Raw genomic sequence first — 25,103 nt, 5'->3', positions numbered from 1 at the left:
GGTCTACATTTATTTATTTTTATTTTTAGAAAATTGACCCTTTCTTCTATTATATAATTGGTGTAGCAATTTTTTACTTTTGAAAAAACTATTTTTAACATTTGTATAGGATTATTTTATGGAATACATTTATTTCTTTCTATTTCTAGAAATAAACCATTTCTTCTATATATACTTGATAACTGTGTTACAGACATTCTCATAAAAAAAGGAGAAGAACAAAATATAAATCAAAAGTAAACAAAGAAAAAAGATGAATAAAAGAACAAGTAGTAGTGTTGCGTATGTCGCTGGTTTCATCACTCGTGTGATGCTCTTGTTGTTGTTTTTTACAGGTATGTATACATTATGACATATGAAATATTGTCCATATATTATTTGTGTTTGAATTTATAAGATATAACTATTGCATATTTACGGGAGGTGATGACAAATTCCCCAAATGATCGAATCTGATTGTATACTAAGCGATTATTATTTCCTTTCGACAGAAGGAAATCAAGCCAATGTTTTGATCCTTCTTTAGGTGCACAAAAAAAAAAAAAGCTGTATATTGGGTGAATTAGTGTGATAACCAAAACTCAAAATATATTTTTAATTATTATAGTCAGTAATAAGAGAGGGCTAATATTGTAATTATAATAGAAAATAGACACTATATCACCTTTACATAGTTAGAATAGTTACTGACTGAATTATTGAAAAAAATTTAGTTATAGAATGCAATTTCTCTTGTATATTTAGTTATTTACTAATATCTTTAAGCATATTTAACATATGCATGATTTCATTAGCTAATTGTGTATATGCCAGACATACAATAATGTCATTTATTGCTTAAGTTTGCACTTGAAAACTTTATTTTACAAGAAAAGATGTATTTTCTAAATATTGTAAATGATATTTAATTTTTAAAAGTAGAAATTGAGCAAACCCAAACCTTATATTTGCAAATTTTAAATATACAATTTAAGTTTGTTCTAGCAATATATTACAAAAACAGAAATATACCATTTAACAAAAAATATGTTGTGTTTTCTTTCTTTAAGGAATATCAATGGGTGCATGTGAGAAGAGAGATACAACTAGAGTGCCGCCTGGGACTTGTAATAAACCTAACGGCGCTTCATTATGTCAGCGAGGTTGCTATAACAGAGGGGTGGAGAGTTATCTGTACGGCACATGTGTGACTACGCCGAAAGGAAAAGTTTGCACATGTCATTACTGCAAACCACTTTAAGACCATATAATCAAAAAGTTTTTATATTAATTTACTTTAAAATAATTATATGTCTAAATTATTTCAATCACAATTAAAGTAAATAAATGATTGATTTTGGAAAATAGTACGCTTTAGTATGATATAGTAATAAATGTACATTTTTTTTTTTTGAGTTTGTGGAATTCCACATTTATAATTCTTGGAACTATACAGATTTAGTTAGCATATCCGATGCAAAGTGGTTTCTTCCAAAGACTTTCAAGATTGCTAGTTCTCTCTATACAAAATTATATCACAATTTTTTTTTCTTCATTTATATTGAAGTTAACAAGTAAGTAAATTACATGAAACAAAACAATAAACAAGGTGAAAAAATGGATTAAAGATTAAAATTTAAAGAGATTGCAAAATATACAGAAAAAGTAAACCATTTATAAAAAAGAAAAAAAAAAGAAGAAAAAAACAGTATAACAACAGCAAAAAAAATGGAAAATTAGAAGAAACCAAATATTATTATGGGCCACTTATTTTGATTTTACTAAAAAAAAAATATGAAAAGTATAAAAGTAACAAATAAGGATGTCATGTTGGGGTTCAATTACACTTGTGAGAAGAAAAAACTATACGCATATTTATCATGTTGTAAACTAAACCGGTTCGGTTTAAATCCAATATGTGGGCTCAATTTAATTCATTTTGGTTTAATTTAACTAAAATCACCATTTTATTCTTGGGCATAATAATAAATGTGAGAATTAACAACGCCGGGTTCATCGGGGCAAACGGGTCGGGTTAACCGAGATAGATGAAACTGAAAACAACCCAAAATTGAATTTAGTAAATTCTAAAGCTTCAACGTCTCTTTCCTTTTTCACTGCCGTTAATTGGTGATTTCTTCAAGCTCTATGGCCAAAAAAACAACTGCTTTCTTCAAGCGTGACCCCTTCGTTTCGATTTAATTCTTCTCTAGCTCTCTCTAAATCAACCAGATTCTCTTTATGTACACTGTGCTGTTGATACTGTTGATCAAACCATACGAGACTCATCATCATCATTTCAGAAACAACAAGTCCGAAGATGCCTAGAAGTTGGTCTCTTGTGTGTTCAGCAAAATGCAGAGGACAGACCAACTATGTCGTCGGTGTTATTGATGCTTGTTAATGATACAACTGCCATCCCGAGCCCTAAATTTCCTGGTTTTTTCAGGGCTGAGGGTCACAATGAGGCTTCCATAACGTCTGGTTCTTTAATATCTACCGCCATAAGACTCTCCTCCTCGACATCACGCCCCAGTTATTAGATCGTTTGTTAATCTGTAATTTCTTCATGCTTCCATATATGCTGCTATATATGATATTGCTGTTCAAGACGATTGATATTTACAATTTCCAAGTAATTAAGAGACCTTGCATATGTGGTTACATGCTTCTTAATTGATGTTCTTCTGATTAGAGAGAGAGAGAGAGAGAGAGAGAGAGAGAGAGATCATTTTCATATTCTTAAACAATAAGAGAGATCAGGCATATATACCTCTCAAAAGGGTTTAAGCGTACCACCAAAACTAAAGAAGGAAAGATAGAATTTGTTCAAGTGTAATACTACTATGGTGGCCTTTCTATCTTTCAGAAGAAAGTAATTGAACGCACCACTTGAGGACCTCAGATACTTGTTGAATTATCTGAATTATGTCAATATGTATTGTCTTTATTTGATTTTATCACTAATGCCTATTTTTTCCTAATAAACTTATATATCTTTAAAGATGAATTCATGTTGCTTGGATAAATGTAAACAGAACAGTTTTAATTTTGGAATCGGAAGTAGAGAAATTAGGCCTTTTCCTTTTCTTTTTTTTACTTCTGGAAATCGAAAGATTGTTTGACAAACAATTAAGAGAAACCCTAAAAAATTTGTGTTTTTTGGTTAATTCATCTATTGAATTTTTGTTTTCTCTCTGGATAATATTGTCCAGAAGATCGCCAAATCCTTCCTTCAAGTGAAACAACCATGACCGAGACATCATCATGGTACTTCCTTCTATCTCCTTGTGGAATATCCAACAGATCATGAAACTCCATCCCTGCCACAATTTTGTTGATGGTTTCATACATTAACAACCGGCTGCTTAGTTAAGCTTAACAACAACAAAAAAAAAAAACTTTTATCATCGAACTTTTAAACTGTACCGTTCTTGGTGGCAGCGCGAGAGAGAAGCTCTGCAATGAGGTATTGAGCAGGATCTCCTTCAGGAACGTTTTCGATGAACCAAGTCACGTGAGCAACGACCTCTTCGTTGCTGAAGTATTCATACAATCCATCCGATGATAACACCATGAAACGATCGCTTGAAGTCAGTCTGTGATGGACTGTACACGGTTCGCAGGTGATGTACGGGTCTGTTCCAATGTACTCTACCCGGAACATCTCAAGCAACGCTTCATTAAAATTCGGCTGCAACAACATAAAGTGAATTAGTAATCTAATTAATGTGTGTGGTTTTGAAAGTTTGTTTGTTTGCAGCTTTGTTTTCTACCTTTTTGAGAAATCCAGCACCGAAAGCTCGAGTGACTTTTAGTTGGCCTTTGACTCTATCTTTCAGTATGGACTGGTCATCTTCCCGATGTTCAGATTTGATCCGCGTAATTTCCTGAAACAGATAAAAGAAACTTAGCCAAAGTCTTGCACTTTCACTACTAACCAGATAAATTGTCAGAGATATATATACCTCTTCCACACTTGTGCTATGGTCACTTGACAGTTGAACGGCTCTCATCTTTAACCGATACGAAGTCACATCTCTGTTTTTGTTTGAGACACTGATCGGAGTTGTTTGATTGTGTATTGGTGATTCCTCTGATATTCTATCCAGTTCCATACGCACAAGTGATTCTCGGGACCTACTCTTATGCCCGATACCCTCATCATTCCCAAAACCGGGATTAGAGTGACGATCATGGAGCCTTTCTTGGGCTAAGATAGCCCGACTATCCCCAACGTTCATCACATAAACATCTTGATCCTTCATCAGCATTACAAGAACGCATGAACCCATTAGTGCAAGCTCTGGGTTTATGTCAAGAGACTTCTCTACCATTTCCATGTAAGCCTCTTCAGTATTTTCTAGTGCTCTAGCCATTGCTCTTAGCACAGCATCATGGTCTACAGTTCCTGACCAGCGTCTCCTAATCGGTCCCGACGATTCCACTATCTTCTCTTCAACGCAAGTCCCTTCTTCCCTGTGCCAATCATAATTCCAAGGAAACAGCTTTTTCCGCAAAGACTTCTGCTGTTTTTGATACATTCTTCTTATCTTTGAGCTTATCTGTGATTTTTTAGTCCCATGGCTTTGTCCCGAGGCTGGAATCCCATCAAGAACACTACGGTCGGTGGTACACGGATCATTTCCAGCTCCTCCACCAGAAGTAGATGGATGTTCTACCTGATTAGTCATATCGTTTAGCGCCACACTCCCTCCACAAGAATCTTTATGCCCGATTTCTTCTCCTTCCCACCGTTCCAACTGAAGTAGCTCGTAAAGTCTAGTGCTTTTCTTGCCAGGACCTGCTAAATTTCCAGGTGGACCATCAACAGCAATGGGAGTGTCGGCATTTCCAAGGCTAGTGTTATTATCAGTCATAACCTCGTCACTTCCTGCCACTACTGACTTTGAATGCCGCTCACTGATAGTTTCTGGATCACTCAAGTACTCTTCTGTAGAAGGAGGTTGTTCCTGGTCTGGCTGCAATTGATTATCTACAGATGGCTCTTCATAATCCCAAAGAAGACCTTCCAATTCCTTGTCGATAGCTTTATAAAGATGGCTCATCACGAAATCTGGAGCATCCGGTCCACTAAACCCATCATAAATCCCAATAAAGAGCCATCCTTGTTCCTCCGAAAGCACAACATGAACCCTGTCTTCTCCAGCTTTCCCATGAGCCCATTGCAAGTTACGGTTGCTCTCTAAACAATTTTCAGGGTCTTCACCATGTAACTTACCGTCCGTTCCAACAGGCCAGGAAACCCTAGTCTCTGGATGCAAGAAGAAGCGATGCATCCAACTAAACCCTCCAGATCGTCTAGAAAACGTCCTTGCTAATGTACTTTTCATTGGTCTGCTCACACTCCTCATAAACCGCTGAAGCCGAGGCTTTTTACGTCTAAAAGAAAGAGGCGCCGAGAAATTAGATTTATCATGTACATCAAGAGGTCCAGACATAACTCCTTTCTCAATAGGTCCTGACATGAAACCATTGTTTCTATCCAAAGGACCAGATGCAAATCCTCTCTCTAAAGGCCCTGACATGAATCCATTCAAAGGACCCGAACCACCACGAGGGACAGGCTGCAAAGGAATAGAAGCAAAAGAAGATGTGCTCTCAAACGAAGCAGCAGGCTCCAAAACGTCACTAGAACAGAACGCCATTTGATTCCCAGTCCTAGCAGTGGAAACATTAGCACTAACAGAAGCACCTGAGATTGCCTTAAACGTAGTTTCAGCTAAACCTTTGCTGTTGTGTCTATTCAAGAAAGAAGGATCATCAACAACCTCGTTACGGAAAGATCCACTGAGTGTCTCGGAATCAAGAGTGCTCGAATCAACAGTGAACCTCTCAGAGTTTGAAGGAGTAATATCAGGAGACTCAAAGATGCTTGGCCTAACGTAACAAAAGGAATGGCCTAAACCTTCATCTAAAGGTTCAAGAAACTCCAAATCAACACCGTTCTTCTCATTAGAAGGCACGAAACAACCAACAACACGGGAAGTCCCGTTTCCCATTTGACTCTCTCTCTCTCAGGCAATACTACAAACACCTTGGATGCACAAATCTCATCATTAAACCTCTAAAGAGAAGAAGAAGAGGCGAAATCCTTAAAAACCCAACAAAGATTCGACGGTTATTCCAGAATCCAAGCATCATCAGAGGTTCAATCTCTCAACATTATTGAAGACGCAAACAAATTTTGGATTTTTTGAAATCACCTGTACACAAAATCAGAGGTCTTTGAAAAGGAAACAACTTTAAAACAGTGTAAGACAAAAGAAAGAAAGTATCAAGTGATCTGACCTGTTGAAAAGCGGAGATGGGAAGAAGGAGAAACTGGAAACAGATCTAAAGGAGAGGCAAAGTAGAGAGTGTATTGAACACATCGGAAGCAAAAATTAAGAGACAGTAAACAACAACAACAACAAGGGGCAAAAAAACACCCCCTTTAGACCATCCACAATGGTGTGGGACTTTTTTTGGTCCCCCACATTTAATACTAATATTTTGAGGGTTTCTTATTTTTAGTAGGAGCATTGGTGTGTATTTGGGTTTGGTCCCCCAAATAAAATAATATTATTTTGAAAGTTTAAAGATTAATTATTTAAAGAAAGAAAATACAAAAACATACAATTTAGAAATTAATAACATTAAAAATATAACATAAAAACATCAAAACCAAAACAAACATTTTATTCAACTCATAGAAATTTTAAAATCAAACTTCATTATCCGGAAGATGTCCAAAGTTTGTCCAAATATGCTCAATCAAATCATGTTTTAGTTGATCATGAGCTTGTTTATCCCGAAGTCTTGTTTGACGAGTAATCGTACTGCTGATATTTGAACCCACACCGGCGGCACCAACGGTAAATGTTTGATCCACATGTTCTCCGTGTTGAAATTCAGAAATAATGTTTCGGTAACTGTATGTATGTCGTTCGTCTTCGACAATCATATTATGGAGTATTATGCATGATCTTATTACATTTGCCATTTTGTTTTTATCCCATAAACGAGACGGATTTTTAATAACGGCGAATCTAGCTTGCAAGACTCCAAAGGCACGCTCAACATCTTTCCTAACAGCTTCTTGTTTTTTAGAAAAGAGAGATTTTTTCCTACCTTGTGGAAGTCGGATTGATTGAATAAAAGTTGCCCAATTTGGATAAATACCATCAGTGAGATAGTACGCCAAGTTGTACTCCCTTCCGTTGACAACAAAGTTGACTTCCGGAGCTTGACCGGTTATTATGTCATCAAAAACATTAGATCGATCAAGAATATTAAGATCGTTCATAGTACCTGGAGCTCCAAAAAAGGCATGCCATATCCAGAGGTCATACGAAGCTACTGCTTCCAACACAATTGTAGGTTTTCCGGTTGACCGTGAATACATGCCTTTCCAAGCCGTGGGACAATTCTTCCACCCCCAATGCATACAGTCAATGCTACCAATCATCCCGGGAAATCCACGCTGTTCATTCTGAAAGAGTAGTCTTTGTAGATCCTCCTGTGTAGGACGTCTTAAGTATTCATCTCCAAACACTTGGATGATGCCGGCGGTAAATTCGTGCAAACATTCTCGAGCTGTCGAAGCACCAATTCGGACATACTCGTCAACACTGTCAGACGAAGTACCATATGCCAATTGACGAATTGCTGCAGTACATTTTTGTATAGGTGAAAGACCAGCACGTCCGGTTGCATCCTGGCTTTGGCGGAAATATTGGATTTCGGTAGAGAGACGTTGCACAATTCGCATGAACAGTGGCTTGTGCATGCGAAACCGTTGCCGGAATAAATATTCTGGATATGTGGGAGTGTCACTAAAATAATCATTCCAAAGATTATTGTGGCCTTCTTCCCGGTTTCGCTCGATAAAAATCCTTTCTTGTGGCTGGTTTGGTTCGGGGATATTTTGGGAGACATCATAAATATTTTCTAAATAAGCATCAAAATGATCACTATCATCTGCTTGGTAGTGATAGTGATCATCATCTCCATGGTAATGATAATGGTTTGAAGATGATCCCATTTCAAGAGAAAGGAAAAGAAATGAAGAAATGACTTTGTATTAAAGAGAGAAGAAGAGAATGGAAGTTAAAGGAAGAGAGCGAGAGTATTTTGTTGCTTTGATCTTATTTGATGAAATGAGTTGCTACTTTGGTTATGAAGAAAGGAAGATAAAGAAATGACTTGTGTTGTTGGTTTGGTCGTGTTTGGTGTGAGTTATCATATATATAGTGGAGTTCCAGTTTGTAACCCGTGAGAGACCAAAACAAAAGAACATACATGATTACACCAACAACAAGTACCCGTGACAGAGACCAACACGTCCGTAGTCAAAATACATGTAATACCCGTGAGAGACCAAAACAAAACAACATACATGATAAGAAAACAACAAGTACCCGTGTAAATCATTACACCAACATGAACAAAATACATGTGAAAATGATGATTACACCTACAACCAGCAAATCAGTAAATTTTCTTAACTTATTTTCCTTACATATCTCATTAACTACATTCTCCAACCTTACCAGACTCTGCTTCATCCATACGAATCAATGCATCTAGCTCTCTATCCGCAGTGTCCTCTGAGTACTTATCAGCCAGATCAGATGAAGAAGGCTGGGAATAGCTATAGTCGTGGCCCATGTCTTACGTAACCTGAAGATAAACAAGAAGAAGCAGATTAGACTTAGTACAACAATACACAATCTGATTAAGTTAGTTTATACAATAGCCGAGTTACTAGAAATTACAATAGCCGAGTACTAAAATAGACTTATATTAATTTAGATTGAAACAAGAAATACACAACTGAGCAAGAAATACTTAAACAGGAAATACAAATCAAACAACCAGGGAATACAAATCAAATACATAAGCCGAGTACTAAGCAAGAAAAACAAACAACAAACACATTCTATAATATCAGAAATACTGGGACACTATCTTGTTCATGATGATTTCTTCACTCGCACTCAAGGGTTCTTTTTTGGCTAGGAGAGTGTCTAGGATGGCCAGCTTCTGTAGTTTCTCCTTTTCAGCTAATTCCTCTTTCTTGACATCCCACATGCTCTTATACTCAGCAAGAGTCTTCACGTTTGTGGACTGAGCATTGTTCCTCTTCGCCTTGGCAGCCTTGATCCCTTCTGGCCTCTTCTCAGACTCCTCAACACTGCAGCTTGATGACTGCGAACCTTCACCAGCTTGTTTCCTCTTTGTTGCAGGCTGAGCTGGGGTCGTGTTAATAGTGTTAAGGGATAGAAATTTCTGCTCAAACCTTAAACGAAACCAACAATGTTCAAGGTTGAATCTCTTGTTATGGGCAGCGAAGTAGATATCATGTGCATTCTTCATGATATCATTTTCAGAATGACCAGAGCTGTTCTGTCTCTCCGCAGCTGCGAATGCGGCACAGAACTTGTTAGTATGGTCATTTATCTTGTGCCAACGCTGCTTGCAATGTGTCACCAGCATCTGTTCCCCACCGTTTCTAGCGTGAGGAGTGTCACAATAGTATTTTTGAATCCTGCTCCAGAAGCTTCCTCCCTTTTGTTGATTTGCAACGATGGGATCTTTTGAAGTGTTGAGCCATGCGGAGATCAAGACTTCATCATCAGCAGGTGTCCATGTCTTTCTCTCCTTGCGCTCTTTTGGTGTTTCTTGCGAGCTGTGAGGAGAAGGTTGGGAGCTGTGAGGAGAAGGTTGGGAGCTGTGAGGAGAAGGTTGTGAGCTCTGTCCAGAAGGTGGATAACTTTCCCAATGAAAGTTATCATTTAAACCACCTTCTTCTTGACTGTTAAGCAAGTTGAAGTAAGAAGAAGACTGAAAGAAGGGATTATTAGAATCCATAGGAAGAAACGGATAAGGAAGAGAAGGAATGCGAGGAGAAGAGAAGATAAGAGCAGAGAAGAGAAGCGGGTATAGAAGATGATCAATGCGAAGAGAAGAGAAGAGAAAAGCAGAGATTAGAAGCGGGTATAGAAGAGAAGGAATGCGAAGATAAGAGATGCGAGTATAGAAGAGAAGTGAATATCATTTACAAGTGAGAAAGGGAAGATAAATGAAAGAGATTTATGGTTTAAAACCTTACTTGCAATAACTATCAAAACTTAAAGACCAAACAACAAATGTCTAATCACAATTTATGACAAGTACACATTACAACTACCAAATTAAACAAGAAACTATGAACAAACAACACTAAAATTAAATACAACCAACTACACAACAATGCTACCAATTTATTACAAGTAAACATTACAACTACCAAATGAGAAACCTAAAAAAAAACACAACCATACGAATCAATGCGAGACATCATACGAATGACATTGTTAAAAAAATTTATCCAAAAATCATACGAATGACAATGACTATCTTAATCAACCAAAAGTTGTATCAAAATCAATGTCAAAAACATTTTACCAACCATACCAATGACACAACAATCACCAAATTGAAAACCTTGATAAAAAAAAATTTAACCTATCTCAATGTTAAAAAAATAGACCGAGACACAAAGATGATGATCCTTTAACATTTAAGAAAAAAAAACCAAAGTTTAACGATACTCAATGTTTTAAAAAAATTTTGACCAAGACACAAACATGTTTATAAGATCAACAACTACAGCAAAGGACAAACGACACAGACACAACTCGATCTTCACACAGAGACATAACGATCCATCGAACAAATGAAAAAAACAAAAAAAACACCAAAGAAACATAACCTAAATCATTTACCCTAATTCAATATCCCTAAATCAATAACCCTAATTCAATAACCCCAATTAATTAACCCTAATTGAATAACCCTAATTCAATTACCCTAATTCGCAAACCCTAATTATCTAACCCTAATTCGATAATCCCAAATCCCTAACCCTAATTCGATAATCGGCGCCAATCAAGGTTAAATCTCATGTAGTGGGAAGAAGACTAACCTTATTTAGACGGATATCATCGGGAGAGAAGCTCGAACCGCCGGACAAGCTTCGGGTGACAGGGACAGATCGCTTCGGGAGAGAAGATCGAACCGCTGGACGTCTTAGGTATTGAAGATCGGACCGGCTTCGGATGCGACAGAAGATCGGCTTCGTTAATCTGGCAAGATTTTCCGGTGAAAAGAACAGAACGTCGTGGAGGATCGAATCGCCTTCGTGGTCGCCGTCAAGAGGGAGAAGAAAGAACTCGGGATGATTTTGTCTCCCGAATACATTTTTTTTAGACCTAGCTTATTCGAGAACAAATCACACGGCTACACGTGGCGAAGAGGACGGTAAAAAAACGTCCCCAAATAAGAACCGTTTTTCAGATATTGGGCTTTTTTCATTTAAATTTAAATCCAATAAATATTGGGGACGGGCCAAATCCACGCCATTGTGGATGGTCTTAGATTTCTATGGGAATCTGACAAAAAGTACCCATTTTTATTTTTTTATTTTTATTTTAAATAAGAAATGAAACGAGAAAGAAAGAAGAAGACCCAGATTGAGATTGAACCATGCAGAGACGACCAGCTGTTAAAGATCCAATCTTTTCAGGTAAACCCACAAAAAAAAAAAAAAGTCTTTATTTTTCCACTCTTTCACATGTTACGGAGAAACCGAGATTCAAAATCAACAACACTAGTAGAATCACATACAAGCTGGAGAAGAAGAAGAAGAAGAATAAAAACAGAGAGAAGCTTGAAACTGCCTGCAATGGATTTTGATTTTGATTTTTTTTTCTTTTAAGCAGCCTATAATAATTTCTTTCTATGATTAATTTGTTTTTAGCTCATCGGTGAAGCAGAGGAGAAGAAAAGAAAAAGAGTTTGTGTCTTCTCTCTTTCTCGGGGTTTTCAAATGGTTTCGGAGGGTAAGAAAAATATAGAAATAAAAACTACAAACAAAAACTACTAATTATAAATCAAAAAATAGGGAAGAAAAAAGAAAATAGAAAACAGAGTAGTAAAAATTTGCGTTGAAAAATGCAAAAAGTGAAGACCGTCTTTTTAGGGTTATTTATATTTTTAATTATTGAGAATATATTTACATACCAAAGGAAAGAAAAAAATGAAAGCTTTTAGAATTGATATGAATGGGGGTTTGCAAATGATTGGAGGTGTATACACAATTACACATTACAAAAATTACACACAGGTGATTCACGTCATTATTGTTCTCATCCATGGACCCTTTTGCTTTGCATGGGTTCTTTTTTATTTCTTTGTGGGTCCCTTTTTTCTTATATATACCAAAATGTTTTTTTATGTTCTTCAATTTTTTTTATTATTGGTTGCATTGAATCTTGCTCCTCATATTGGAAGATTTGACCCGTGTTTGATTGTTTTTATATAGTTTGAACGTTGAAATTATAGGGTTATATAACATGTTAGCTAATCTTCCTTTTTATATGTTATCATATTTTGGTTACCCTGTTTTATTCTATATATTTTAACAATTATTTTTCTTCATGTCTATACCAAAGCGATTTAAACAGTAAACATGCAACTTGGGTGGTTGGTTCATCGATGTATGTCTTCTTGTTAAATCTCTTTTTTGGAAGATTGTAATTTGTAATGATGCCTAATGCAAACAGTGCAAGAGAGAGAGAGGCCAACTCCACGAGCGAGAGAGTCACGTTTATATAAATGAAAACAAATTTTTGTTGACTTAAAAACCAAATCCACCTTTGAGTTTCTTCTGACTCCACTGACAAAACTCTTTCAACGCCCAAGAAATTTCTGCTTTTGGTTTCACATTGTTTGTTTCTTTTTTTTTTTAATTTTATTAGTAGAGTATTTGGGCGTCAATGAATCCACAGATCCGAAAAACCAAAGCCATTATCAAAATCATCCACTAAATTAACTAGTCTAGTCATATATTTTTTTTTTAAAATAAAAGATCCCAGGATAAAACAAAAGTTATACTACAATAATATATTGGAGTGGGCAGGCATCTCCATAAAAAATGACTTGGAATATATCAAATATCAAAAATTGTATCAACGTTTACAATTCAATATTGAAACGAATGACGATTGAAATACAAACATAAGTCAATTTTTTTTATAAAATAAATAATAGAATTTGGAAAATATATTTGAAACTAATTTACTTTTTCCATTCAATAAGATGGAATCTCTAAGCTGTCATATAAATAAAATAATAATGGAATCTCTAAATGGACCAGACGAGATAGTTTATAAAAAAGGCAACAGTGAACTGGGCTTGTGACGATTGATTAATATAGGCCCAGTCACGGACCAGTTCCACCACGTGAGAAGCGCATGCGGCGTGAGATAGATAACAGAGAGCTTGGCTGGCTGATGCCGACAAAACGGAGGAACATTAAATTGGTCTTTGGCGGTAATTGAGGAGGAACATATTCAATGACAGACACACCCTTGAGTGACTCTCTTGTCATACTATTATGTTAGTTTGATTAACTCTGTAAAACAGTAATAATGATTGGTCATAGTAAGATTTAAAAGAGAAAAAAAAAAAAGTTTGATTAGCAAACAAATCAGGGATTTGTGACCATTTTTATTTATAGAAGTATATAATTAAAATTGTGGGACAAATAAAGACAAATATTCCAAGATTTGTTCTTAGTTGACATAAATCAATTATTACCACAAATAATAATGTCCGCGTGTGAGGTAATAATTAATTTACCACAACAAAAGCCAAATCTCTCACCATCTCTATCTATGTCACACATGCAATAACAAGATTCGTCGTCCAGTCCAACATAATTCAATCTTTTTAAACAAGTCAAAAACTTTTTTTCCAGCTCTCCGGCTTTGTGACGACGGTGGAGAATGATGAACAGCGTGTTTCGGATTGCTGCGGTGGTATTCTGTCTTTGGCTGTGTTCCGTGGTTAGTAGCGGATCTAGCCATGGATTCGGGAATGTGACAGATACTGACGATAAGATCTCGTTACTCGAAAGTCAGTTGACGGCGGCAAAGTCTCCTTCTCAGCTTCTCATGGTGCCTCTCACCTTGATTCAGGCTGCTGGCCCCAAAGGAGCTGGTATGAATCCTCTCTCTCTCTAGAATGTGTTGGTGGTGATACTTGAATAGTTGAATGTATTAGGGAGATTGCTAGACTAGTCTGATTAATCACAATATCCTGAAGCTTGAAATTTTGATGTCATGCTTTGAATCTGTTTATACTAAGATAGATGCTCTCTCGGATTTGTTCTTGTTGATTCAGATTAACCGAGTTTAAAGATCAGTACTTTATCTGAATATTTTTCATTCAATTGATTTTGTAGTGTGCCTGGATGGAACACTACCTGGTTATCATCTACACCGTGGTTCTGGATCAGGAGCTAACAGGTGGCTTATCCAACTCGAGGTAACATAACTATATTATATGATGAAAATCTTTAGTCTTTCTCACAATTTTGATAAAGAGTTTTGACTACAGAAGATTCGCATATAACTATATATAAGATGAAAGCTATAGTCTTTTTTTCACAATTTGGTTATTATTATGCTAATTGAGTTTTTGACTAAAGAAGATTCGTATATGTAATGTGATGCAGGGTGGAGGATGGTGCAACACACGCAGGAGCTGTATCTTCCGGAAAACAACTCGTCGTGGTTCTTCAAAATATATGGAGAAAGTTTTGGCCTTCACTGGAATTTTGAGCAATAAAGCTAATGAGAATCCTGGTTAGTCCAACGCATGACTCTGTCTGTGCACGTTATGGCTTGCAAACAAGGACTCGATGTCTTTGCCTCTCTGTATTGATACCTGCCTGCTTGTCTGTTTGTTTTGTGGGATTTCAGATTTCTTCAATTGGAACAGAGTCAAATTGCGTTACTGCGATGGTGCTTCTTTCACAGGTGATAGTCAGGATGAGGTTAGCCACACAGTACTTTCATGTTTTGTTCACGTCTCTGAAAGTTTTGATTTAATTGCTTCTAATGTATTTGATCTAGAGCTCGCAACTATTCTATAGAGGACAACGAATCTGGCAAGTAGCTATGGAAGAACTACTGTCTAAAGGCATGCATAAAGCAGATCAGGTTTTGCATTTACTTTCAACTATCATCAGCCTATCAGGTTATTAGATTTTGCTCTTGTTGATGTAAGTAAATATCTATCGCAGGCTCTACTCTCTGGATGTTCAGCTGGGGGATTAGCTTCCATCCTGCACTGTGATCAGTTCAAGGAACTATTGCCTGGTACTACCAAAGTGAAATGCTTAAGTGATGCTGGGATGTTTATGGATGCGTAAGTCTCTTCTTCAACTTTATTTTTTCTTCTTTAAGATCTTTTGATTAACTCTTCATACCTAAGTTTCAAAAGGTTTTCAACTGAAAATGTAGAGTGGATGTCTCTGGAGGCCACTCGCTTCGGAAAATGTACCAAGGTGTTGTTACAGTACAGGTAATCACAGAATCAGAGAACTTCTAGCTCCGGAGAATTTATACTATTAATCTTAGGTCCCTTACTGTAAATTTTGTATTGTTTTCATGTCAAATTCTAGAACCTCCAAAAGGAACTGTCCACTACCTGTACTAAGCATTTGGATCCAACTTCGGTATATTTCTTACTTTCTTGATAGTCACTGGTCCACAAGACTCGAGCATCTTCAAGCTAATATATTTTGTTCTGTTTCTTTTCCTCAGTGCTTCTTTCCCCAGAACTTGGTTTCAGACATTAAGACTCCCATGTTTCTTCTGAACGCAGCATATGACTCTTGGCAGGTAACACCCATTCCCATATCTCTGACCACTCCCATTTCTTCTCTCTTTCACTTCTAGCAAACATTTCATTCTCACGAAACAGAACGAGATAGTTTAGCTCCATCAGGTACAATTATTCACTTCTAATCTCCCTCAGGTACAAGAGAGTTTAGCTCCACCATCTGCTGACTTAAGCGGCTCTTGGAAAGCATGCAAATCAGATCACTCTCATTGTAATTCATCTCAAATCCAATTCTTCCAAGGTGAGTATCTTATTAATTCAACCCTCATTATTTAAACTATACCATTGTCGTGGTTGTTAAAATTTATTATCCTTTTCTTTTGCCAGACTTCAGGACACAAATGGTGGATGCTGTAAAATCTTTCGCGACATCAACTCATAACGGTTTGTTCATAAACTCATGCTTCGCACACTGCCAATCCGAAAGACAGGACACTTGGTATGCACCAGATTCTCCCACTGTTCATGGCAAGGTAAACATTTTTCTCAACAGTTCGTAAATAGTTTTATCTTTCGTTGCAAGAGCTACTGTTATTTGTTTGCTTGCTCCTTTTTGTTTTTTTGCAGACCGTTGCTAAATCTGTCGGTGATTGGTACTTTGACAGAACAACAGTGAAAGCCATTGACTGTCCTTACCCTTGTGACAAAACATGTCACAATCTCATCTTCAAGTGAATTGACATATTCAAACTCAAACAGCTTACCTGATTCTTACAAACTATACACCATACCTTTAGTTACAATTCCTGCAAAAAAACCACAAATGGACATTTCTGTAGCCATTTCATCTTTACATAATCTATGCTATCATCGACAAAAATAAGTTATTTATTTGTGTGTTTGATCTAGTTTTGATATATTGGGTTGGTATACAATTCTTTATGAAATTGGTACAACTTGTTTCTCTGCATACAACTTTAAGATATATTTGATTGAATCAGCGAATCTGGTTAGTGAGTGATGACAAGTTTCATGTCCTTGCATATATAAAATTCAATTAAAAAGGAACATAAAGAAGGCATATTCCTTGGATTCATTGGAGTATAATACACACAAAGCATCCGACCTAAATCGGTCAGACTCTGCTTTTAACGAAAGTATAACTTCTTTATATGGTGATTTGAATTGGGTGCTTTTAGCTTTTGGCTTTTAGAGGTCCCTTTGTGTTGAAAATCCATATTCTGATTGCTTTAAGAACAAAAAAATTTCACTCGAGCACAATAATCATGAGGAAACAATCTTATGAGCCTATGAGGTAAAAACAATCCACGTGAATTTGTTTATTTACAAGTATATTGTGTAGTTTTTATTTGAATATACAATGAAACAATAGTATACGTAGCTTTCATATTTACAAACCCACGAAACAGAGTTACCGATACAAGAAAAAAACAACTCGTAAGACTAAGGGATGAAAAAAAATGGCTAATATTTTGAAAGACGAACCCTAAATAGAAGAAGTTTAACGTGATGCAGAAGCTAAAGCTACCGCTTGTGCCCACATCTTCAATCTTGCCTTAACCTCTTTCGGATCATCCCCTAAATAATTATACAATCACACAATTAATAACATTTACCTCTGTAAAAAAAAAAGAACGTATCAGTTTTGGTAAAATTTAATTTACCAGGACTTGAGATACGCCAGTTGGCAATGGGAGAGTTGCCGCCACTACTAGTCTGAGTCGTCTCCCGGTTAGACCCGCCGGATAAAGAAACCCGACCCGGAACTTCCAAATCGAACCCGAGATCTCTGCAGGCTTTCACTTCTTCAAAACCCATCTTCATTGACTTCTTCCCTCCTCTCACCTTCGTTAGCACCGTCAACTCTTCTCCTCCTCCTCCGTAACGGTTCCCACCTTCTCCGTCGCTGTCTCTCTCAACGCTGTTAAACCCATGACCGTACTGACTCCCTCTTTTGCTCTTTTCTCTCCGTTGACTTACTATATTACACTTATTAGTACCATCTCCGGAAACCGTGAGTTTTCTTCTCCGGTGAGATGTGGTCTCCGGGAGAGAGTAGAACCCGGAAGATTCCTTGTCCGACTCCGAAACGTCACCATCGTCATCGGAGATTTCCCCGTCGGCATCGGCTCCGACGTCGTCCAAGCTCTCTAGTGACAGAGCAGAGACGAAATTACCAAGTAGCTCTGAAGGATGATGATGATGATGATGATCTTCATCGTCTTCGTGGAAGGAGCTTGTGCAGATAGATAACCTAGACAAACTGTTTTGCCTTGTCTGGTAGTAATGATGAAAGCTATCATGATCTGTACTATCGTCGTGATCGTAATCATCTTCGTCTAGAACCGAAGAAGAGTTGATCACCATGCTCTCGTCCGACGCCATTAACACGATTTGACAAAAGAAAGAATACAACTAAGAGTTGTTTGTTTGCACAATTCAACGTTTTCAGATCGTTCTTTGTATCTTTAGTATTTTGTTTGTTTTTTGTGTCTTTAAAAACTCTTAATACTAATATAGAAGACTTGAGTAAGTGTATTCAGACATTTTACAAAGCTATCACTATCATCATAATTTTAAGTTCGCGCGACACCTGTAACGCGTGTTTAATGCATAATCCAAATTTGTAGCTTTAGTTAATCTACCGTTTTATTACTTTTTTTTTTTTTGTTTTTTTGTAACTTAAATACAGGTTCCATATAACGCGATATCGTTTTGAGGATCTCTGGAGTTTATCTAGATAAACTACCCCTTCTTATCAAAGACAAAGCTTGGTCCCATAGGTCTCATTTGGTGAGGGTAACCAAGGAATTAGGAGAGATGTACCCTCGACTAAATAATTTGATAATACCAACACCTACGCCTTTTGCTGATGTTTTCTACAATTAATGATAAAATAACAAAACTAGTTACTGTAGCTTTTCCACGCATACTTAAAAACAAAAATAAATTGTATACACATACACTCTGAAAGTTATGTTTAAATTTTATATCAAAAAGTATTAACCGATATGATAAACAAAATAAAAATATCCTAACTCTAAACATTCAGAATTTTATACAGAAAAAACGATAAGAAAGTCATACTTGTAGTTTGGAAAATTTAATGAAAGGGTATTAATATATATATATATATATATAACCATGTGTATATATCTATCATTCTCAAAAAATTAATTACACATATAAATGTCAAGAGAGTTAGTGGTGCCGGCAGGGATAGTCGTATAGTATGTGGCTTACACTTTTCTCCGTCACTCCTCTCTTCTCAAACTTTATCACCATGTGTATGTGGACTGCATTCTCATATGTATTTCATTTCATTTTTCATAATTTTTTTTCACTAACGAAATTACTAGTTTAATGCTATTGTACTCTTTGTCTAAACAATTGTGAAGAAATTTCTTCATCGAATCATAAACCAACTTGTATGATCACATCAGATCACCAGACCGGACCCATAAGATGTTTACATCTCCTTATTTAACTTATAAACTTTGTCTTTCCTTTATAATATTGGTCACTTTCTAATTTAAATATAATTACTACACTGATATGTTTATAAATTATTAGTAGGATGTTGATTTATTTGATGATGGAATGTTATTAAAATTTCGGAGCAATCTAACCGTAGGATCATTGGACCAGTCGGTTTGACTATAGTCTTTGGCACCTGATATCCGAACACGTGCTACGTTAAAATAGCAATTAGTTTAAACATCATTAATTAATTAATAGTCTGGCTCAAGTGATTCTTAATACAAGCCCAATAACTTAGTTTAGTATTTAGCCCACAAAGGTCCATTATACACAGGGGGATGCATCTTGCTTCTTTTAACCGTTGATAGGTTTAAGCATCACAGGTAAATCGTACTGAGGCTGAAGAGTGAGGTGATCCGCCGGCGCGTGCTTATACTCTCCAGAGAGATTGAGCCGGAAACGTTGTAGAATCATGGCGAGAACGGTTTTGGCTTCCATCATGGCAAAGTTTTGGCCAATGCAAGCTCTTGGTCCGATTGAAAACGCGAGGAGTGCGTTTGGGTGAGTAGCAGCACGAGAAGCGCCGTTTTCAAACCTCATAGGGTTGAATGTGTCGGCGTCACTTCCCCAAACGGCTTTGTCTCTGTGCATCTTCACGATCGGGAGGACTATAGTCGTGCCTTTAGGGATCTCTAGGTTTCCTAGTTTCATATCTTCTGATGCTAATCGGAGCACATTTATCACTGGTCCGTATAGACGAAGTGACTCCATAAACACCATGTTCATCTGCATGCAATGATTAATTGTAGTTAGTTAGGTCAAAAAAATAAAAACAGGTTTCTTTAGCCGCAAGAAACTCTTTTTGCAATACCAGTTTGAGTTTGGAACAGTTCTCTGCATCTGGGATTTTGTCTTTACCGCATTCGTTGATAACCTCTTCCCTGATCTTCTCCTGCCAATATTGGTGCAAGCTAAGCAACATAGTACTCCATGTCAATAGATTCGCAGTAGTTTCGTGTCCTGCGAAGAAGAACGTCTTGCACTCTTCTATGATCTCATCAATGCTTATCTTTTTCTCAGACTCGTTAGATCTTGCAGCTGTTAACATGATTCCGAGAAGATCGTTTCCGTAGTTCTTGGATTCCGAATTTAGCCTCGCGTCTATGATTCTTTTGATCGAGTTATTCACTTTCCTACCAAGTTTCCATATTCGAAGATTCAAAGGCGTAGGAAAGTACCTTGGGATACAAGACAAAGAAACATTCTTCAAATCACTAAAACAAGAAAGAACTTTTAAAGTAGACGAAAGATTGATTATACACTTACTGGACTCCAGGGATATAGACATCAGTAAGAGAAGCAGCACAACACTTTTGGAGCTTCTTTTGTGATCTAAACACTTCAATTCCTTCAGCATAACTGCTTCCAAACGCAGCGGTGGCTATAATATCAGCCGTCAATCTCTTATACTCTCTGTTCATCATAACAACTTGCTCGGATTCATCACCATTCCTCTGTTTTTTCCACTCCTCGAACATCCTCAAAGTGCAGTCCACCATCAGTTGGTTCATGAGCTGATCGATAAAATGAAGAAATTACTAAAAATTTAGCAAAAAAAGTGCTACCGTTTTATGTCTTCTAATCGACATGAGAAGGAACAATATAAAGAAAAGAACAAAAAGAACCTTGATTTTGTCCATGGAGAATGCAGGGTTTAAGATTCGTCTATGACGAACCCAAACAAGATCATTTACGAAGATGAGTCCATTACCAGCAAGTTTAAGGATCTCAGGTTTTGTCTTTGATTTAGCAAAGAAACCAAACTTGTTCGATAAGATCTGTTTCGCTAGCTCATGATCTGAGATGCATAACCTTGGGGATGTTCCTTGCCAGTAGAGAACCGTCTCCCCTAATAAGATACCATTTGGTAACTTGTGAGTTACGCATCTTTGACTAGTCTAGTGATTAACAAAACTAAAGAAAGGAAGATGAGAGAGAGAGAGAGAGTGTCACCGTATTGAGAAATCCATTGATCAAGATGAGGTAAAACGCGAGGGACGATATCGTTGGAGTTAGGATCAAGAACCGAAAGCTTAGCTTCTTTCTTCATTTTCCTAACCTCGAGGAGGTTCCCATGCAAAATCCTGTATTTTGGACCTGAGATTCCTTGCTTCTTGAATCTTCTTGATAGCATCAATGGCCGCCAAAAAAGGATCCAACAAACTCCATATATCTTCGGAACTACAAGGATTAAAAGAGGTAGTGCTAAGAGATTGATCGTGCTCAGGAGCTCCATTGAAAGAACAAGCAATTTTTTTTTTTTTTTTGGGTTTGAGTGTTTAAGTTTGCCTTGTGATTCTGAAGTGGGGGGTTTCAGTTTTATTATGTGTCGTTGAAGTGTGAGTTCCGTGACTTGTGTTTCTGATAAGCACAAATATTTCTATTTATTCCCGTTTTGAAGAAAGAATTGAATAAAATTGTAACCGATCAAAGAAAGAAACAATGAAAGGAAATATTGTATATATTAGCTTTAGCATCTAAAAAGTAAACATTTTAAGTATTTCTTAAATTTATGAATGATCATCTTTGTTTAACCTATTGAAGTCTATTCGAGTTATACAGATTAACAGACAAATTAAGTTCTGGATTTTATTTGCGAATTGAGGTATGATCTTAGTAAAACATAGGAGTTAGTGTCACACTTATTTTTTTTTAAATAAATAAAAGCAATATAACATAATTTAATGGAATTTGTTTTACATGTGAACTAAAGTTAGTACAATGTAACGCATGCATGATATAAGGTAACATCGGATTCTAAAAACGCCTATCGTTAGTGGAGGAGATGTGTGGGGGAGTCTGTCTTTTTGAATTCATTTGAACACATTTTGAGTATAATAGATGACGTCATTGCTTATGCAATAATCTTATCTTCTCGATTTACAGACGTTATATAATTTACACATGTAATCGTCTCAAAAAGGGCAAACCAGCCACAAATAATATAAACATCCCAGTTCTTAATTACGTTTGGCATATTTTGCCATATTCTATAATGAATTCTGATAGAGACTTTCATCATAATATTTGAAAACCGATTGTACAAATTTTTGTTGCTTTAGCTTTTTATTCATGATAAGATGGCAATACGATTTATACGAATAGTTTTGTTTTCTCACTTGGCTACTATGAATTATTATGAATATATATTAGTATGTAGCATTTAAGTACACACACAATTAGCCCATTAAGGGCCCCAAATTGAGACTGTAAAAGCCCAATTACTTGATAAAGATGAGTTAAGCACACCCATAAAGGAAGTTAAATAAGCCGGTCCATATGAAAATTAGGTACAAGTGTTATATACTAGTTTCATTAAGAGATTCTACCAGTGAAAAAAAAAGGGAAGAGACCAGTGTTCGCTTTTCCTCTTACTCCTCGCTCAAGCCAACTCTCTTCTGTTATTTTTTTGCTCTCTCTCTCTCTCTCTCTCTCTCTCACAAATCTGTATCAAAGCTATTCTGATTTGCCATGGATTCTATTCGGAACGCTAATGAGGAGGAGCTTAAAAAGCTTGAAGAGAAGTAAGTTTCCACTGTAGAATTGGATTTTTTTTTCAGGAATTGTGTTTGTTTTGGGAATCTCTATGTTCATGTGTAGTAAAGATTTTGGGAATCTCTTTGTTTCTTTGTAGCTTCGATGGATGATTTAAGTGTCTTTTGATATTTTTTCCTTGCATTCTCCTATGTTTAGGATTGCTGACGCAGAAGAGAATTTGGGTGAAAGTGAAGTGCGTGAAGCTCATCTTGCTAAGGCTCTGTATTTCATCAGGATTCGTGATAAGGTATGTGAGCATTGTCATTAGTTTTTATGCTTTAGTTCAGAGAACTTCCTCGATCGGCCATTAAATTTTTTTTATTCGGTTTGTAATTCTATCTATCTAGGAGAAAGCTTTGGAGCAGCTAAAACTCACTGAAGGGAAAACTGTTGCTGTTGGGCAAAAAATGGACTTGGTGTTCTACACATTGCAGCTTGCTTTTTTCTTTATGGACTTCGACTTGGTGTCAAAGAGCATTGACAAAGCCAAAAAGTAAGTAGTCTGTCAATTTGCCTTCACTGAGACTACGCTTCATTGTTAATGCATTTGTTCTAACACTTTCTGTTTTGCCTTTGCCAGATTGTTTGAAGAGGGTGGTGGTGACTGGGAGAGGAAGAACCGGTTGAATGTCTATGAAGGTTTGTATTGCATGTCCACCAGAAACTTTAAGAAGGCTGCCACCTTATTTCTGGATTCGATATCAACCTTCACAACATATGAAATTTTCCCATATGAGACCTTTATATTCTACACCGTCCTGACAAGCATCGTTACTCTGGACAGAGTTTCGCTTAAGCAAATGGTATTTTTGTCAATTTCTCATTCCTTCTACTTCCGAGTTATCTGATTTTTAGTTTGGATAACTTTCAAAATGATGAATCTTGTTTTTTTTTTTTTGTTCTGGAGGATGTGAATCTTTTTGTGAAACTAATATAGTGCTACTAATTTGACAGGTTGTTGATGCACCTGAGATCTTAACCGTTCTTGGGAAGATTCCCTTCCTTTCTGAATTTCTCAACTCCTTGATTGAGTGCCAGTACAAGGCGTTTTTCTCAGCATTCGGTGAGTTTATTACAAGGACTAGTATGTCATATTTTTGTATGCACGTTGCTTGGTCTGCATTGTTGTTGTTTACTAACATCATTATTGGGGTATGTTCTCAGCTGGAATGGCTGAGCAGATTAAGGTTGACCATTACTTGTACCCGCATTTTCGGTTTTACATGAGGGAAGTCAGAACGGTGGGTTACTCACAGTTTTTGGAATCTTACAAGACTGTGACAGTTGAAGCCATGGCAAAGGCCTTTGGCGTTTCTGTGGATTTCATTGATCAGTAAGCAAAAATTAATGAGAATTTCTTTAGTATCTTTTTAGTTTGCCAGCTCTTTCTTTAGAAGCGATAAAATAGAAAGTTAAAACCGGCTTTAAATGAATCTTACAGGGACTTGTCACGCTTGAGTGCTGGTGGGAACCTTCAATGCAAGATAGACAAAGTTGCAGGTGTTGTGGAGACTAACCGCCCTCATGCAAAGTACCAGGCAACAATCAAGCAAGGGGATTTCTTGCTAAACAGGATCCAGAAGCTGTCTCGTGTGATCGATCGGGAGGACTTTAGTCGTGCCTTTAGGGATCTCGAGGTTTCCTAGTTTCATATCTTCTGATGCTAATCGTAGCACATTTTACCACTGGTCCGTATAGACGAAGTGACTCCATAAACACCATGTTCATCTGCATGCAATGATTAGTTGTAGTTAGGTCAAGAAAACAAAAACAGGTCTCTTTAGCCGCAAGAAACTCTTTTTGCAATCTGTATTTTTACCAGTTTTAGTTTGAAACAGTTCTCTGCATCTGGGATTTTGTCTTTACCGCATTCGTTGATAACCTCTTCCCTGATCTTCTCTTGCCAATCTTGGTGCAAGCTAAGCAACATCGTACTCCATGTCAATAGATTCGATGTAGTTTCATGTCCTGCGAAGAAGAACGTCAATGCTTATCTTTTTCTCAGACTCGTTAGATTTTGCAGCTGTTAACATGATTCCCAGATGATCGTTTACGTAGTTCTTGGATTCCGATTTTAGCCTCGCGTCTATGATTCTTTTGATCGAGTTGTTCACTTTCCTACCAAGTTTCCATATTCGAAGATTCAAAGGCGTAGGAAAGTACCTTGGGATACAAGACAAAGAACGAATCTTCAGATCACTAAAACAAGAAAGAACGTTCAAAGTAGAAGAATGACTATGTATACACTTACTGGACTCCAGGGATATAGACGTCAGTGAGAGAAGCAGCACAACACTTTTGGAGCTTTTTTTTGTGATCTAAACACTTCAATTCCTTCAGCATAACTG

The 25,103-nt window shown here is 36.8% G+C and overlaps 6 protein-coding genes, 1 long non-coding RNA gene and 1 pseudogene across 7 annotated transcripts; 4 read left to right on the top strand and 4 right to left on the bottom strand.

The window, feature by feature from the left end:
- The first annotated feature begins 198 nt into the window (after window positions 1-198).
- LOC104784614 (uncharacterized) lies at window positions 199-1,445 on the top strand. The gene is made up of 2 exons (XR_767265.2): window positions 199-335; window positions 1,050-1,445. It is a non-coding gene; the product is annotated as an uncharacterized LOC104784614 (long non-coding RNA).
- LOC147943121 (small nucleolar RNA Z103) lies at window positions 418-520 on the top strand (annotated as a pseudogene).
- Window positions 1,446-3,043: 1,598 nt separating the features above from the next.
- On the bottom strand, window positions 3,044-6,503 carry LOC104788731 (protein phosphatase 2C 32). Its single transcript, XM_087451721.1, has 5 exons — window positions 6,292-6,503; window positions 3,948-6,206; window positions 3,756-3,869; window positions 3,409-3,673; window positions 3,044-3,302 (listed from the first exon to the last, which is right to left on the bottom strand). Exons 2-5 carry the CDS (start codon window positions 6,000-6,002, stop codon window positions 3,151-3,153), a joined length of 2,586 nt encoding a protein of 861 aa, XP_087307847.1. The 5' UTR covers window positions 6,003-6,206; window positions 6,292-6,503; the 3' UTR covers window positions 3,044-3,150.
- A 2,266-nt stretch (window positions 6,504-8,769) lies between these two features.
- Window positions 8,770-12,181, bottom strand: LOC104709595 (uncharacterized). Its single transcript, XM_087452070.1, has 3 exons — window positions 12,150-12,181; window positions 10,952-11,111; window positions 8,770-9,231 (listed from the first exon to the last, which is right to left on the bottom strand). Exons 1-3 carry the CDS (start codon window positions 12,179-12,181, stop codon window positions 8,932-8,934), a joined length of 492 nt encoding a protein of 163 aa, XP_087308196.1. The 3' UTR covers window positions 8,770-8,931.
- Window positions 12,182-13,612: 1,431 nt separating this feature from the next.
- On the top strand, window positions 13,613-16,537 carry LOC104784612 (pectin acetylesterase 3). Its single transcript, XM_010509651.3, has 12 exons — window positions 13,613-14,028; window positions 14,273-14,355; window positions 14,546-14,675; window positions 14,793-14,866; window positions 14,946-15,032; window positions 15,116-15,240; window positions 15,336-15,396; window positions 15,497-15,550; window positions 15,639-15,716; window positions 15,853-15,958; window positions 16,045-16,190; window positions 16,285-16,537. Exons 1-12 carry the CDS (start codon window positions 13,815-13,817, stop codon window positions 16,390-16,392), a joined length of 1,266 nt encoding a protein of 421 aa, XP_010507953.1. The 5' UTR covers window positions 13,613-13,814; the 3' UTR covers window positions 16,393-16,537.
- A 436-nt stretch (window positions 16,538-16,973) lies between these two features.
- On the bottom strand, window positions 16,974-18,223 carry LOC104784611 (uncharacterized). Its single transcript, XM_010509650.2, has 2 exons — window positions 17,343-18,223; window positions 16,974-17,256 (listed from the first exon to the last, which is right to left on the bottom strand). Exons 1-2 carry the CDS (start codon window positions 18,061-18,063, stop codon window positions 17,180-17,182), a joined length of 798 nt encoding a protein of 265 aa, XP_010507952.1. The 5' UTR covers window positions 18,064-18,223; the 3' UTR covers window positions 16,974-17,179.
- Window positions 18,224-19,386: 1,163 nt separating this feature from the next.
- LOC104788730 (cytochrome P450 709B2) lies at window positions 19,387-21,927 on the bottom strand. The gene is made up of 5 exons (XM_019245601.2): window positions 21,172-21,927; window positions 20,844-21,067; window positions 20,485-20,732; window positions 20,030-20,396; window positions 19,387-19,944 (listed from the first exon to the last, which is right to left on the bottom strand). Exons 1-5 carry the CDS (start codon window positions 21,452-21,454, stop codon window positions 19,513-19,515), a joined length of 1,554 nt encoding a protein of 517 aa, XP_019101146.1. The 5' UTR covers window positions 21,455-21,927; the 3' UTR covers window positions 19,387-19,512.
- A 572-nt stretch (window positions 21,928-22,499) lies between these two features.
- Window positions 22,500-24,602, top strand: LOC104784610 (26S proteasome non-ATPase regulatory subunit 6 homolog). The gene is made up of 7 exons (XM_010509649.3): window positions 22,500-22,742; window positions 22,912-23,002; window positions 23,103-23,248; window positions 23,336-23,558; window positions 23,710-23,818; window positions 23,920-24,088; window positions 24,197-24,602. Exons 1-7 carry the CDS (start codon window positions 22,690-22,692, stop codon window positions 24,399-24,401), a joined length of 996 nt encoding a protein of 331 aa, XP_010507951.1. The 5' UTR covers window positions 22,500-22,689; the 3' UTR covers window positions 24,402-24,602.
- The last annotated feature ends 501 nt before the right edge of the window (window positions 24,603-25,103 follow it).

Source organism: Camelina sativa, chromosome 5 (genome assembly GCF_030686135.1).
Source record: "Camelina sativa cultivar CO46 ecotype springtype chromosome 5, ASM3068613v1".
NCBI classification, from domain to species: Eukaryota; Viridiplantae; Streptophyta; class Magnoliopsida; order Brassicales; family Brassicaceae; genus Camelina; species Camelina sativa.
The sequence above is the reverse complement of the archived record's forward strand: the minus strand, read 5'-3'. Positions and strand labels throughout refer to the sequence as shown.